At 42.4% G+C, this 17,720-nt stretch overlaps 1 protein-coding gene across 1 annotated transcript; it reads right to left on the reverse strand.

The window, feature by feature from the left end:
- Nucleotides 1–55: 55 nt before the first annotated feature.
- Nucleotides 56–17,484, reverse strand: LOC147454618 (uncharacterized). The gene is made up of 5 exons (XM_086517060.1): nt 17,225–17,484; nt 16,999–17,143; nt 16,427–16,530; nt 3,367–3,661; nt 56–97 (listed from the first exon to the last, which is right to left on the reverse strand). Exons 1-5 carry the CDS (start codon nt 17,482–17,484, stop codon nt 56–58), a joined length of 846 nt encoding a protein of 281 aa, XP_086373186.1.
- Nucleotides 17,485–17,720: the final 236 nt, after the last annotated feature.

Consider the following 17,720-nt stretch of genomic DNA (forward strand, 5'->3'; position numbering starts at 1 on the left):
ACCACTTTCCCTGCTTCACTTCCTTGAGCATCCCATTCACAAATTGGCAATGGACCTATCCCTCCTTGTAGGAGGCCTCTAGCTTGTCATGCTGTGTCTGCTACACAATAAAAGAAAAATAATCAATCTCATAGAACACGCCATGTGCTAGACATTGCACAAAAATATCAATCATTGCACCAGCAGTGCCCATGCAGATTTGGACTTGCTACTTAGATTCAGAACCACTAAGACTACCAAGCAAAGTACCAAGGTAGTAACTAGGCACTAGTACAAAAAGTAGCTAGAGACAATACCAAAAATAGTAGAAGGTAGGAGTTAAAAACCACCCAAGAGACTATGGAAAGGTACCAAGACTAAACGATTGGCACTATGCCAAGGAAGTAGCAAGGCAGTCCAATCCTACAATGATAAGGTCCAAGGCACTACCAAAACAAAGCAGAGGACCAAAGCTACCTACAAGAAATACCAAACACTGTACCTAAGAGTTCAAGGGTACTGTATGCACCAAAGAGATCAAGAACATACAAAGGTATTTTCTAGTCAAACCTAGATTTGGTACTATAGCAGGGAAGCACCAAGGCAGTACCATCCTAGATGTCTAAGTACCCAGGAAAAGTAAACATACCAAGGCTAGCTAGAAGCAATACCAAATATAGTTGGAGGCAGTACCTATAAATCCTAATGAGACCATGGAAAAGTACCCAAGACAGCCCTAAAATCATTAAAAATGGTAAACAATATTGTATGCACCAAAGACCAAGGAGATACAAAGGCAGTCCTAGAGAAAGCTATGATTGGTGGTATATCAAGGGAGCACCAAGCTAGAGGCAATACCAAAACTACTAGAAGGTAGGAATTAAAAACCACCAAAGAGACTATGGAAAGGTACCAAGACTATACAATTGGCATTGTGCCAAGGAGGTACCAAAGCGGTTCCATCCTATGATGATAAGGTGCAAGGCACTACCAAAACAATGCAAAGGACCAAAACTACCTAAAAAACTACCAAAAAGAGTACCAAAGAGTCCAAGGTTACTTATGCACCAAAGAGATCAAGAACATACCAAGGCATCTTCTAGTCAAAGCTAGATTTGGTACTATAGCAAGGAAGCAGCAAGGCAATACCATCCTAGATGTGTAAGTACCTAGACACTTCCAAGACAAAGTAGACATACCAAAGCTAGCTAGAAGCAATACCAAATACAGTTGGAGACAGTACCTATAAATCCCAAAGAGACCATGGAAAAGTACCCGATATAGCCCTACAATCATTAAAAGTTAAAAGTACCAAATAGTATTGTATGCACCAAAGACCAAGGAGATGCCAAGGTAGTCCTAGAGAAAGCTATGATTGGTGGTATATCAAGGGAGCACCAAGGCAGCTAGAGACAGTACCAAAAATACTAGAAGACAGGAATTAAAAACTAAGAAAGAAACCATGGAATTTTACCAAGACTAAATGATTGGCACTATGCCAAGGAGGTACCAAAGTGGTCCCATCCTACAATGATAAGGTCCAAGGCACGACCAAAACAATGCAAAGGACCAAAACCATCAAAAAGAGTACCAAAGAGTCCAAGGGTACTTATGCACGAAAGAGATCAAGACCATACCAAGTCTGTTAAGTATGGAGCCTGATTTACCCTTGTAATTTTCTGTGGTAAAAGCACACATTTGTAAGGCCCCCATTATGAGGAGAAGCCATCGTGCGTAAAGGAAAATCACTCGCCAGAAACCAAAATTTTCATGGCCAAAAATCAGGGGCAACTTTAGGGGCCGGAATATTATGGCCAGACGGCAGCCGGAAAGTGGTCGAAAAACAACCGGTTGGTTGGCCGGTGGCCAGTAGTCAATGGTCGGTGGCCGGTGGTCGGAAGTCAATAGCCGGTGGCCGGTGGTCGGAAGTCAATGGCCGGTGGCCAAATTCAAAAGTGGACTTGTCTTCTCAAGGGCGGCCACACATGGGCGGATTGAAGGGTCCGATTTGGACTTATTCACACAAGGGCGGCTACACATGGCTGCCTCTCATAAGAGAGGGCAGCCCTTTTGGCCTATAAAAGGAGGCCATTTCTACACACATTTCATAGTGTGAAGTTGATGCAACAAGGTGAGTGTGAGGTGGTGAGAGTTAAGCAACGCGGGAGCTTCATTAAGGGTATAATCCCTTTGTAAACCACTTCTTGTTTTGAAGTACTAAAGCCATTGAGTGGCTGCTTTCCCGTGGACGTAGCCCACATTGGGTGAACCACGTATATCGTGTGTACTCTCTCTCTCTCTCTACTCTATAATCTCATGTATGTAAATCTGTCTCTCTCCATTAAGTAATCTACTCAATTATCTATTTAGCTACGTCTTATTTCCTAACAAAGGCATGTTGTAGTCAAAGCTAGATTTGGTACTATAACAAGGAAGCACCAAGGTAGTACCATCCTAGATGTCTAAGTACCTAGGCACTTCCAAGACAAAGTAAACATGCCAAATTTAGCTAGGAGCAATACCAAATATAGTTGGAGGCAGTACCTATAAATCCCAAAGAGACCATGGAAAAGTACCCGAGACATCCCTACAATTGTTAAAAGTACCAAACGTATTGTATGCACCAAAGACTAGGGAGATGCCAATGCAGTCCAGAGAAAGCTATGATTGGTGGTATATCAAGAAAGCCTCAAGGCAGTACGAGGACAAATTAAACTAACAAAGTTAGGTAGAAATCGTACCAAAACTAGTTGGGGTAGTGTTTATAAATACCAAGGAGACCATGGAAAGGTACCAAAGCCAATTCTATAGTGAGTATTCTATGCACCAAAGACCAAGGATGTTGATGTATATACATGGGAAACCTTTGACTATATGCACAATCCAAAATTGCAAGATGTATTACCAAAATGCATTACACAACTACCAATGAAGTATCAAATGTACCTAAAATACATAATGTAAAACATAGGAGTCCCTAGTCAGATAGACAAACTAGGACCAAGTGAGCATTTACCATATTTGCTCCTGCTCAAGCTCCATTTGGAGCCTTTTATGTCCTCAGTGACCCGTAGGCGTTGTAGCATGTGTTGGTTTGCTACAAGATCAACTTCCAACTCCTTCACCTCTTCATCATTAATTGGAATTTGGTTTTGGAGCTCTTGGAGTCACGCTGTATACAATTCAATGTCTGCCTTTATCTGCTTGGCCACATTGTTGGACCCCTCACACCTAAGTGGTGGCTCCTTTTTTAGCTGGATCAAGGTCCTCATATCAAAGAGCCTATCCATAGAGTGCTTGCTCTTGGTCGGCATCCTCTCCACCAATAACTCCAAATCAGCGACATAGTCACAAACCAGCATATTATGCCGATAAGCAGCAACAAACCTGGTCTTCATGCACAAGTTTCTGCCAGATGTGTAATGAAAGCCTTTTCCCAATGTGGTGGGCAGCCTCAGTGGCACCATTTGCCTTTCTCCAACCCTCAATCTTCCGCTCCAAACCCCCTCCTCTTACTTTGCACATCTGAATAACGTTCTCACCAAACTTGGCCCATGCCACAGTGTGGCTTGCATGGTCTTTTGTCACAGCATGGAAGCTCTCAAAATAGTACCCTCGAGCAAAATTTGATGTAATCTCTCCACAAGATGGTGGTGCTTGATACACCTTGTGAAAGAGCAGCCTGCAGTCGTCTATGAAGTGAGGGTGCATGTGATTAAGATAAATCTTCGCACCTTTGTTGTGCTTAAACTTGAACACTATTAACCACTAATCTTCTGGGAGCATAACTTCATTTAGATCCTTTGGAAGCACCCCTAGTAGCTTAGCCCATACTCCTTGTGTAGCTCCTCTGCTGTATGACAGAATTTTGTGAGCATGGGGTAATCTCCCATTATATTTTTCCCTCCAAAGATAAAGTCAATTCACAGATTTCAACAGTTAGAATGCTGTTTTTACAACATAGATATAGTATCAAATCTTGTAACATGCAAATTGGCAAGTGTAGTGCAAATCTCAAACATGCAGCTTACACTAGGCCACATGCAAGATCTTGTTTTGAAACTCATCTACCCTAGATCCTAAAAAACTACATCATTTATTTATGTATTGACACACATATCAAACAATGCTCAACTAATCTGCATTAATAGCACTGCATGCAAAATGTTCAATCTACAATTTTCAACACAACATGCACAACTCACCTCTGCTCTTTGATGTAGATATGTCGTCGTCAGCAAGGACAGAAGACCCTCCATGTTCAGATTGCACGACTGAGAAACTCAGCTTGCTTGCATGAGTATTTGGTGTTCTCACTTCCTTGGATGGCACATATGGTGTGGTCTTGGTGCCACGAGGAGACATGAGCTTGGAGTTGCCCTTGGTAGGCCTGGCTGCTCTCTGAGGAGTGGACTTAGTAGTAGCAACCCTTCGCGGGGACCTCATAACAACCAGCAAAGAGGACACCAAGAAGAGATTGGGATGAGCACAACAAAGAGGATGGCCGCACATCACAACTCAAAGCAGAGGAAGCTTGTGATGTGATAATAGGAAGGCCAATTGGCTTGTTAGTTCCAAGCGCATATGATAGCTCGTCTCAGATGCGGGAGAGAATAATTTGAAGTGGTTATCCTTGCAATTATTACAACACACACACACACACACACACACACACACACACACACACACACACACACACACACACACACACACACGTTTTTTTGTCAAAAGTAGCTCATAATATAAAATTGGGAGTTTTACCGCCAAAAAATAAGAATATGACATCTTTTGTTTTATGGCCATAACAAAGCAGCACTAACCAGGTGAATTCAAAATTGGTCTTTTTTTTGTACCACCAATACGTGATTTCACCCACATAAATAGAGGTTGGTTTTAATCTTAGGTGTCCCATAAAGTTCTCATAATAGATGCTAAGAAAACAAGGGAATAGTTGTTGACCACAGACTAGGGAATAGTTGTTGACCACAGACTGGTAAGACATTATGAATAACTAATGCTCTTAAGATAATAAGAGTCATTAGTGGCATCCTTGTGGATAGGATAGGATGGGATGGGGCCTGATTATTCCTATTCACCTCTTCTTTTTCTCTCTTTAATTTTCTTTTTTCCATGGGTTTGATTTGGATTGTTATGTGAAGGTTGACTCCCATCTACTAGGGGATTTCACTGATGTGATCACGATCGAGAGTGATTACGTTAATAAGACCAGTAATTACACAAGAAAAAGATGTGATCATGTTAATTGTTAACGTGATCCTGATGATGAATGCAAAAATGAATAGCGCTGGTTAGCCCGTCGGGTTTAAACACTTTCCCTCTGGGGCCACCGGTCTTTTATATTTTCCTGGCGGGCCCGTCGGGTAAAGGACGTTGCCCACCGGCAGGCCCACCGAGAAAATAAAAAATCTTGGTGGGCGTAATTATACAAAGTAAATCCCCTTCTAATTGTGGTGCTTTGACTAAGCAAATCCCTAGGGAGTGTATCCGAGCATTGGGTACAGTCATCTCCTTGTGAACTGCCCTAAGGTTACAGAGTCACAGGTCCTTTTTGGGACGAACATGATTTTTAATTTGGTAACCACTTCTAAAAAAATTTAAATCCTTCACCAAACATAAAGGTACGAAACCAAAAAATTGAGGATTTGGAGATTCATGCTCATTGCGACGAAGCCATTGGTCCATGAAATGGATGAAGTTGGTTTTAGAAGATGAGCATATGTAAATGACGAGTTGATAGTCAAGGGTCAGATGCCCTGCACTAGTGTACTGGGTATATAAAGATCCTTGAATTCTTGCATTTTTCACCATCATATATTTGAGTTGATATAAATTATCACTACATAATATAAGAGCTATAATCCTTAATTGGGTGAAAAGCTTTTATATATTGAATTGGATACAGAAGGGGCTACAATCCTTGATTGGGTACAAGTAGTCCTCATGAAATTTATCTTGAAATGACAAAGAGTGCTCGATTTGTATAGAATGTGCATGTCAGTGATGTTGAAACTTCCTGTTAAAATTTGATTTTGCATGCACTTTTATGCATTGTAATCACTTCTCCGTAGTAAGTGCGTTGTGATTAACACTTTTAATTGCACAACCTTTGATGAATGACAGCTTGAGTAGAAAGAAAAAGTGAAAGAGAAAATTACATGTCTACATGGGTCCATAAACAAAGCAGCTTGGTGGAGGAGTGTAATGGATGCATACCATGTAATGATGCCGTTATGTCTGCAAATCGAAACCTTGATCAGAAGGTGCCAAATATGGGCAAAGTGTGGATGACATGGTGGTCAGTCCAACAAAGTCTTGAAAATCCTTAGGAGCTAAAAGAGTCTGTAGTAGAGAAGGAGTGGAAACTACCATTCTCTGTCAAACAACAAAGAATTTTGGCCATGTATTTTCATGCAAGATGGAAACGTGCTCATAGTCCACTCCATAGTGTAGCTTACATGCTCGATCGGGAGTATTGGAATTTAGATCTAATATGAATCCAATACAGAGGTGGTCATCGATTTTCTATCACGTGGTCAACACGTTCTATTCCAATGTTTGAGACCGAATTGATTGTATAAAAGAAATGAGTTCATTTAGACTAAAAGAAGGTCCTTTTGTACATAATTTTGTACAATCAATGGAAAAAGAGCAACCTGCATGGAAGTGGTGGATGATGAATGGTGGAGAGCATTACTCGACCTTATGTCCCCTTGCAATGCAAGTACTAAAACAATGTGCAACAAACTCAAGTTCCGAGAGAAACTAGAGTATGTACAAGTATTTTCATAGCATTATTCACAATAGATTATTAACAAACATATGAAAAAAAATAGTGTATATATTTTGAAACAAAAAGATATTGCATCACATCAAAAGTGATGGCTACGAGGAGGAAATTAAATGCCAGTCTGGGTGTATGATTGTCAAAACAAAAACGAAGAAGAGTTCAATGTCGGTGTATCTCAATGCACTATAGACAAAATAGAAGAGAATCTGATAATAGATGTGGAAGTTGAATTACAAGAAGACCCACAACACTCGGACTCAGAACAAGATAACAACTTCATAGACTCAATATAGCTTGAGAGTAGAATGAAGATTGTGTCAAAAACCATTATGAAAGAGCTTGCATTTAACATGTTTTGATCATATACAATGCTTCATAGTAGCAATTAGACATAATTTGTCAATCTCAATTGTTATGCTCAGAAACGACATCTTCGTTACCAGATAGATTTCTAATTGTGCTAGGGGTGTCTTGACGGGCTTGCTTAAATTTATACTCATTTGCCATGCCAAACATATAATATATTACTCCTTGTGGAGAATAGATTGTGCATCGGTTACTATCTTGCATTAAACAAATTAAACGCATGAGGTGATAATAATGGCCACATACCAATGTATAGAATCCACTCCATCCGTCAAAACTCTTGTAGCAAACTGGACACTGAGAAGATGAAGATGTATCCGATTGTGACGCGGAACCAACTCTAGATGCAGGACGAGGTGACTATTGTGTGTCCCTTGTACAAGAAGAGGATTCACTCATTGTGTCAAATTTTGAACATCCTGGCTTAAGCAATGAATGCTTTTCTCCATTCAGACCTGAGATGCTTGGGGTGTTTGGGTTGTTATAGATAGCCGTGTTATTTTTGCATCTTTCTCTACCACTTGTGTCGTTAAAATATCTTTCTCCTTTTTTAATTGTATGTCGGTATCCTCAACTATCAATGCCAACTCATCCCGTGTGAATATGACACGACTCTCCATGATATCATGGGTGGCTATAGTTGTCTCCTTCAAGGAAAATTCTATTGGTCGTTGCTGCACAAAATATACATACAATATTTTTGCAAAATATAACGCATATGCATTGTGCAATGGATGGCCAAAAACTTCCAAGCAGATCCTCTCATCGTTATCTTTGATCACTTTGTGAAGACACTTCGATACTTTCCATCGTCCTTTCTTTATCTCCACGTCCTCCCATGGCCATATTGTTTTAATCATATCCTTGGTCACTTTTTTATTTGATATCTCTCTCTCTCTCTCTCTCTCTCTCTCTCTCTCTCTCTCACACACACACACACACACACACACACACACATTAGAGTAATGATCTTCCAAAATATGTGTCCTCCATTACATTAAGGCAATCACCAACTAGGTTGCTTGAGACAACAATTGATTCTTGCTACTGTTGATAGGCTCCATGCGATTCCAAGTTGAAGCGCTATGCTATTCCAAGAAGGCCATTGGAGGGCATGTCCTACCGCTTGTTGGGTGGATGGGCACAAGCATTCCAAAGGGTGTAATTAAGACATGCATGACAATTTGATGTGGAGAGGTGGAGAGAGAGAGAGAGAGAGAGAGAGAGAGAGAGAGAGAGAGAGAAGATAGGGGAGATGTTTTAACGAGTTGGGAGAGATGAAAAAAATCTTCCAATGAGTCCTACCCACTTCCTATTATTCAAGTGGAAATCTCAAGCCCTATTATTCATGTGATAGATCAGAGGAGGCCAACACTACAAGAGGTACTTAATAGTAGCGACGCTCGTAGTGTGATGCTCAAACATGAAAAACCATGGCATCGCTATACGTGTTGTATGTTACAAGTAACATAGCGACGCTCATAGCAACGCCTATAGCGACGCCGCCAGGGCTTTAAAAAAATAACCAAGAGCGTCCGAAAACTTAGATCTCAGATCTGAGTTTTCAGCGCGCGCTCAAGCAAGCAAGGTAACGCGCACTCTTTCTCTCTCTCTCTCTCTTTCTTCTCCACACACACACACACACACACACACACACGCACACGCACGAGGAGAGGAAGGAGAGCTAAGTATGCTCCTTCCCTCTCCTCACTCTCATGTTCCCTTCCCCTCTTTCTCTCTCTCTCTCTCTCTCTCTCTCTCACACACACACACACACACACATTGTGTTTTAGAGAGAGAGAGAGAGAGCGCACAAGCATAAACAAAAAAAGCGCACACACACATGCATAAACAAAGAATGCACACACACATTGAGAGAAGAAAAGAGAGAGAGAGAGAGAGAGAGAGAGAGAGAGAGAGAGAGAGAGAGATAGAGAAAAGAAGAAGAAGAAGAGAGTCTTAACATCGTAGGAAACTATCCCAAGAGACCTTAAAGATCTAGTCGACAGGAATTGAACTCAAGACCTGTTTATCATGAGGGAAATGCATGGCATAACCAAACTATCACACTTCGGTGATAGAAAAGTTATACCATTTTTCTCCTTTTTTTATTGGCATGCCGCACACACCCACACACACCCCCGAGAAGAAGAGAGTTTAATTTAACGTCGTAGGAAACTAATTAAAGAGACCTCAAGATCTAGCCGATGAGGAGTTGAACTCAAGACCTGTTATTCAAGAGGAAAATGGCATAACCAATCTACCACACTTAGGTGATAGAGAGGTTATACCATTTTTCTCTTTTTATTGGCACACACCCCTCCCCCCCCCCCCCCCCCCCCCCCCCACACACACACACACACACACAAGAAGAAGAGAGTTTTAACGTCGTAGGAAACTATCCCAAAAGACGTTAAAGATTAGGTTAGATGTAGACTTACGTTAAATTAGATTTAGGTTTATTTAAGTTAAATTAGATGAGATTTATGTTTATTTTTAGTTAGATTTACGTTTGATTAGATTTAGGTTTATTAATTGAGGTTTATTTACATTATATTAGATTAGATTTAGGTTTATTTACGTTATTTACCTGTTATTGAAGAGGGAATTGGCATAACCAATCTCACACTTGGGTGATAGAAAGGTTATAAAATTTTCTTCTTTTTATCGTTTAAGATAAGGTTAGATTTAGACTTTCGTGTAGGTGCAACTCAGAGAGCCGCCGACACTTGTCAAAAATGGCGAGAAAATTTTCTACGCTCATAGCCTCGACAGTCCATGCGGACCAACAATTTCACCTGCATGTTCGACTGCTACTACCATACAATAAGCCGTCATGATCAGCTAATGGAAGAGAAAATTGAGCCTACACAGAAATTAGTGATGCAAGATGACGATTCCAAGGGTCACACACACACACACACACACACACACACACACACACACACACCACATCCCGTCAAATCTAGAGTAAGAATTAAGTGCCTTGAGCAGACATCAGCTACATTGCAAGAATGGCGTACCGACATGCTACAAACAAAGATCTATTGTGAAAAGATGTTAAGATGCTGTGAAATGCTACAGCTAGAGAAGAGGCAAAGGGGTTTTGTCCACTACATGCAGTATCATTGTAGACATGGGTGTGTAGATTTCTTGTACCCACAAATATAGGCATTGACCAATAAAGACGAGATTATAACCCGGTGGTTCTGATCTCCGTGCACCTCTAGACCGAGGTGTGCGGGGATTGGACATGACTAGAGAATGTGAGGTAGTTTACAGTGTGAACAAAGAGAGAGAGAGAGAGAGAGAGAGAGAGAGAGAGAGAGAGAGAGAGAGAGAGAGAGAGAGAGAGAGAGAGAGAGAGAGAGAGAGAAAAGACGAAGAATGCCAATACAAGATTAAATTTTTTGTCTAGGTTATAAGATTTTTACCCTCATTATGAGTAGTGACGAGGATGTGGGGCCGTCCAACCGAAACACCTATCTCTCAAAGAGGATCTTATGTCCTTGTAATCATTGCAAGCATGTTGTGCGACGGACAAGACGCGTTTCTTTGCAGCACGTTCGTGAATTTGGTGAGTTCAATCCATCTATTATAGATCGAGTTGTTGCCAATTATAACTCGTCGGACTCTGACGTTGGTCAACATGCAGCAATCTTGCAACCCAATAGACGTGTTCGCAGCCGCTTTGGTCAAGCACCATATGTGAGGCCACAAGATGTAGCCTCTGATAGCTCGGGGGATGATCATGCAGACCACATTCCCAACGAGGCAATGTTTGAGCCCGAGATTAATGAAATGATCGAGACGATCATGGATTTAGAAAGGCTTATCTATGATGATATGAAAAGTGAAGCCGATACGCCATTGTATAATGGAGCACGTGTGTTTAGATTGAAAGCGCTCCTGGTTCTTCTCAACATGCAGGTAAAGTTTGGATGGAGTGACACTAGAGTCACATCGCTTTTCATGTGATCTATTACAATAAGTTTACTTTAATAAAACTCTAAATGTATAATGATCTGATAGATTTTTACACAATTGTATCGTATTTTTATGTTGTGTAGATTGCTCAAAGAGCACATACTACCAGCAAATAATGTGATACCAGATTCTCGAGAGGAAGCAAGAAAGAAACTTGGGGATGGATTACAATTCGATCCACGCTTGTCCTAATGACTGCATTCTTTTCAGAGGGGAATACATAGACATGGAGAAGTGTCCGAAATGTGATTCCGAAAGATATCGATTAGATCTCCACGGAACAAAAATTCCACAAAAGGTTTTGCGGCATTTTCCTCTGCTTCCTCGCATCAATCATTTCTTCGAATGTAATTCCATGGCTGCCCTAGTATCATGGCATAGGAGAATAAATCTTCGGATGGTGTGCTACGGATTCCTGCAGATTGTGTAGCCTGGAAACATATAGATGGAACATGGTCGGATTTTTCTAGGGAAGCTCAAAATTTGTGCTTAGGCCTGGCTATGGATGGCGTAAATCCATTTGGTCAAAGATCAACATCTTACAATGTATGGCCCATTGTCATCGTCAACTACAACATTCCCCCGTGGTTGACTATGAAGAAGGGGCACCTATGGCGAAGCTTGATTGTGCCGGGGCGATATAAAGTGAAGAATATGGATGTGTATCTTCGTCCACTATTGGAAGAGCTACAACAATTGTGGATTGGCATAGAAGTGGTGGATATGAGCCGACACACAGGTCGACGGAATGCTTTGATCAGAGGCATTCTAATGTGGACCATGCATGACTATCCCGGAATAACAGAATTCTCAGGTGATTATCTATTTACACTCCTCACTCAGACACTGTAAATCTTGGTTTTTCTCAAGCTGATCTATTATTATGTGTATACATGCAGGGCTTCAAACAAGCGGATACAGAGCATGTGTCACATGTGGACCTAGACTGAATGCACGTAGGGCGCCCTCATTGAAGAAGCAAATCTACGAAGGTCATCAAGCGTATCTTCCAGAGAATCATGTGTTACGCAATGGATTTTTGGGAAGAGAGCCACCGAGGATGTCTGCACAAGCATGGTTAGAGCAGAAGGAGATGTGTGATGACGGATTGCCCCCAGGGATGAAGAGACTATATCTATGGTACAAGTTACCATACTGGCCCCGACTCATGATCAATCACTTGCTCGATCCAATGCACATATTCAAGAATGTGGGTAATCTACTATGGGACCATCTGACCGGCAAGAAAGATACTTTGGGAGCCAGAGTTGACCTTAGAAATGTGGATCGTATGGAGCAATATTAGCCGCAAACAGCATCCGATGGATCGATAAAAATCCCTAAAGCACCATGGATTTTCACATGAGTCCAAGAACGCCAAGTAAAAGAGACCATTCAATCGATCTTTGCGGACCCCCACTGGCGTAATGCACTCGCTCCGAACGTGTTTTACTAAAGAAGGAAAGCTTACCGGTTTGAAGTCACATGACTGGCATAACATGTGTCAGGTATGTTCATAGTGGAGTATATCATAGTGGGAATTGTATAACAAATTCGTGTGTGGACTTTAATATCATTGCTGGACGTGTTTTGCAGTTTATTTTACCGGTTGCCATTGAGGGATGTTTTGTCTCTTGACGCCCGTAACACAATCTACAAACTTGCGAAGTTGGTGCAATGGATCTCACAAAATGAGATCAACGTAGACTCCATACCATTCGCCAAACTAAATGCTGCGGAGGTTGTGTGCATGTTTGAGAAACATTTTCCTACTACCATGCTAACCATTCAGGTGCATCTTCTTGTTCACATAGTTGATGAGGTGGAAATAGCTGGCACAATACATTCCAGATGGGTGTTCTTTTTAGAACGTTTCATGAAAACGCTCAAGGGATATGTGCGTCAGAAGGCACGTCCGGAGGGTAGCATGGCAGAAGGTTGGCTGGGATCAGAGTCCCTAGTGTACATTGGAGAGTGGCTAGATGGATTTGATAAAGCCCGGGACACGCTATGGCGAACCATAGATGATGAGTGCATATCTGAGATTGTCATGTGCAATCTCGGTGTTGAGAAGAAGATGACGGAAGATCTAGAGGCTAAAATCAACCGATTTTGCATGCTTCACAATCCAGTAATGTAGAAGTGGATTTAACAATATGAGGATGCAAAGCAAGAGTGACAAAGGGCACGAACTGAGTGGAGACGGGGAAGACACTACAACAAAAAAAGGTGTCATCGACGCAGATATCGACGCCCTGCGTCGATATCTGCGTCCTTGTGAAACTGTCGCTATTTGCATCGGTATATGCGTGGAAAGGCTTTTTTGTGACGTTGATATGGACGCAATTATAGACGCAGATAGCGACGCAGATATGGACGCAGGTATAGACGCCAGATAGCGATGTAGATATAGACGGATATATAGACGCATATATCGACGACCATAACAGAAATTTTTTTTCTTGGGCAGCGGGCAGGTAGCCTGGCCTGTGCCCAGTGAAAAGATGGACACAGCCACCACAGCCAGACTTCCTGCCCTCTGCCCAAGAAAGCGAGCAGCACCAAAATCAACCGTGCTCCCGCAGAAATTTCAGCAGAGTTCCCTTCGTTTTTACATAAACTTTTCAAAAAAAATATATCATGTATACGCCTCCTACATGCTATCCATGTAGGATCTCACATGAGATTTAAGGCCAATGAGCATAACGAACCATAACCATAACTTAAAAGCATAACCATAACTTAAAACCATAACCGACCAATATAACCACTTTGATCAAAACCAGAAACAAAATTAACAATAACCATAAACATAACCAGAAAGTTAAACATAACCATAAACAAAACCTGAACCATAACTATGTCTATACAAGAATAGAAGAAATAACCATGTCTATACAATGACAATGACAATAACCATAACCATAAGGAAAACAATAACTCTTTGAACAATAATCATAACCATATATATATGTCTATACAAAAGGAGACACTGAAGCGTGTCTATGTCTCACAAAGCATATATATGAAATCCTGTCCACTGATGACTAGGTATCACAACCTGTGCATATGACAACTCACAAAATTAGTATTGATATTACTTCATATATACTTACTTCATTAAATCAACTCACACATATTAACGTCTCACCTCAAGCGATCACCGAAACTGTAAGCCGCCCAGTCTACAGGCTCTCTTGAAGCATCAAGATCATTCAATACTTCATAGATACCTCTGCGATATCCATCTGACTCCTCCTGACGTGTCGAGGCTCGATGCATTGCAAGATTTTGCGTTTATACAAAAATCAAAGTAATAAGAATAAATGATTCATCGCGTTTAAAAAAATGCCATAGTTAAGATTGGATTAGAAACTCACAAACTCATAGCGAAAGGTGTTGTATCTGCGCGGCCTCACACTGTTGTCTGAACTGCATGGCCGCTGTCCGCTCATCCTCCCTGATCTGCAGCCACGTCTCGTGTGGGATGCCTGAAGGCTTCGGTGAGCCGGTCCTGAAAGCCTTCCGAGCTGCATCTCGTCGATGTTTCACGGTGTCCCGTGCAACACCTTTGATCCACCTCTTCGGAACAACGTCAGAACCCGGAGCAGGCTGGTACTCTCTCAGGATGGTCTTCACTATGTAAGTGACTTTGTTGTTTTCCTGCTCATCCCAAGACATCAGAATGCTGGTCGAAAACTGTAGCTCCGCGAGCTGGCAAATTCGCTGTCTCATCTTAGTCCCGACTCTACCCATGTCAACAGAACCATCTGGCCGTACAGTATAGATCTTGGAGGCACTAGGATCGTGTGCCCCCCAAGGTGTCTGAGGTGTGCCAAGGGTGTGTCGAGAGGTGTGCCTGGGTAGGACGGGGGTCGTGAGCGAGGAGGGGTCGAAGCATCTGTGGACCATCCTCAACAGCAACCACCACCTCCACCTGAAGATCGTCGAGATCGGCGAGTGCGTCTGTGCTGTGGAGATAAGGACGTATCCGCCTCTGCCCCACCCTTAGGTGTCGAAGCGGCCGTGATGGAAGAAGCAGGCGTCGTACCCATAGGCGTCCCCCCCGCCCCCCCCCCCCCATAGGTGTCCCTCCCCTAGGTGTCGGACCCTCGGGTGTGAAGCCTGGAGGCGTAGTACCCGTGCCTCTGGCTACCCAGTACTGAGAAGCCTCTTCCATTTGAGCAGGCGTCATCCGTGTAACAAAGCCCATGAAGCATCTGCACTCATAGAAGCGGGATCTGGAAACTGGTCTGCCATACTAAAGTCCTGCACAAAGAAAGTAAAATAAAGCGTCAGAACACAGTTGTTTAAATTAACTTTAAGATTAATTTTAAATCAACGTCTTCACACAAACACTTACATGCCTAGGCCTCAACGAGTGAGGCATCATCGATAAGATCTTGCACCGTTTCATCGTCTATCTCTAATTGCAAATATAACTCTGTCCCAAGTCATTCTGGCAGATTGTCTTCATCCATTGCATCTTCATCTACAAGTGTCAATTCTGGCTCGTCTGCGTCATCCCTCGTATATCTGTCAGCTTTCTCTGCCATACCTTCGTCCATCTCATCTAATGTCACAGTAGTATGGACATCGTCTGACTGACTTTCCTCCAGGAGATCTTGCCCTTCAAATACTTGTTTATTTCTTGGAGCAACCTGAACCACAAACCACCACTGTCGCTCTCGAGGGTCCGGTACAGAGACCACTTGCTCGCAATGTTCGGGGAGAGCAAATGTGTCGCTCGCATTTGTCCAAACCTTTGTAGAATCTATTTGCACAAGTTTGTTTCCATCTCTGCGTACCGTTGCATTGCGACCAGAAGTAAACACCTTGAACCACTTCACATCCAACAAAAATATATCAAACTGCCTGAAGCTTACTTTCAGGATATCTGACACCAGACCACAGTAATCTAGGTTGCTAGTGCTCTCGTTCGTGTCTTTGGCACTAGCCGTGCTCTTTTGCATGAAACTAACCATTACCCCACTGTCAAACGTGTTTCTTCTGCTGTCAATTTGTTGTGTTTTGAAATGCTTTCCATGCGACCAAAGTGCCATGTATGTATGATACTTCCAGTCACATCCAATAGCCAGCTCTTCCTCTTCTAGAGATATGGGTTCTCCGATCTGTCGAGCTGCTCTCACTGTCTTGTCCAACCATGCCATTGTAGGGAGTTCAGGTAGAGGAGCAAGATAGTTTGGCAAGGATAAACCTCTAGTCGTTCGGCTTCGCCTGAAATCCTGTCGCTCCCTATTGCGTCTCTCTTTCTCTTCTTCGTACCAATCATGCATAGTCCACATAAGAGGTCCATGGATCCTTGCATATTGTTGTCCTACTGGTTCAACCGCATCTGCTATGTCGATCCCATGCCATAACTCCTGGAGCTCGTCCACTAGTGGAGCTAGATAAACATCCATGTTTTTTGCCTTGAACTTACCACGTACAATCAAGCTTAATATCAAATGACCCTTCTTGATGGCAAGCCATGGCGGGAGGTTGTAATTGATAAGGCACACAGGCCAAGTGCTCCATGACGAGCTTCTCAAGCAAAATGGATTGACTCCATCCATAGCCATGCCCAAACACAAATTGCGTGGTTCACTCTTAAAATGTGGCCAGGTATCTTCAATGTGCCTCCAGGCCTTTGAATCAGCAGGCACCTTAAATGTTGCGTCAGTGGATCTATTCGTAGAATGCCACCTCATCAACTTTGCAATGGAACCACAACGAAACATGATTTTTATCCTAAGAATAATAGAGAAATGCTGCAACACTTTAGCTGGCACTATCTCGCCAACTGCATCTTGTTTGTAGTGCATTGCTCTGCACTTAGGACATGACAGACAATCTGCGAATTCATTGCGAAAAACAATGCAATCATTTGGACATGCATGAATCTTGTTGTAGTCCAAGCCAACTGAGGTCAATAGTTGCTTTGCGTCTGGCTTGGAGGGGGGCATTTCATTGCCAGCCGGGAGAAGTTGCTCCCGCAACAACCTGTTTAAGCCACATTAAATTAAAAATCTCTCCAAGCACGTCACCGTTGCAATCGGAAAATCTCTTTTATAAATTACGTACCTAAACAAAGCAGTGATGCTTGCATCTGACCACCCATACAATGAATGAAGATTCAAAAACACTAGACAAGTACGAAGCGTCGATATTTTGGCCCCTTCATAAGTTGGTTGATGTGCCAACTTCCTCAACATGTCTTTAGGAGATAAGCGCACGGCTTCTGGTGCTGCTTCGTTAGCGTTCTCCTCACTTGTCTGGAATAAGACATCTAGCATCTCCTTCATGCCGTCTTCTTCTGTCTGTAAGTCCTTTTCTGCTTCCATCCATGGCTCTATATTGGTCGGACCTTCACGCATAATCCTTTTTCTCTATCTCTCAGATGTAGGTGCTATGTCCTGAAAATCAATGCCCGTTCCGTAGGAGTCGTATCGTAGATTCTGTACGGTTTCTTTAGCAAACTCTCCGTACTTGTGTACATGCTCATTACATATCCTACGCTTGCGCAGGATTTGATACTTGCAGAGCGTGCATGAGCATGCAATCTTTTCCTCCATGTTAG

This window comes from Adiantum capillus-veneris, chromosome 7 (genome assembly GCF_014529385.1).
Source record: "Adiantum capillus-veneris isolate H3 chromosome 7, ASM1452938v2, whole genome shotgun sequence".
In the NCBI taxonomy this organism is placed as follows: domain Eukaryota; kingdom Viridiplantae; phylum Streptophyta; class Polypodiopsida; order Polypodiales; family Pteridaceae; genus Adiantum; species Adiantum capillus-veneris.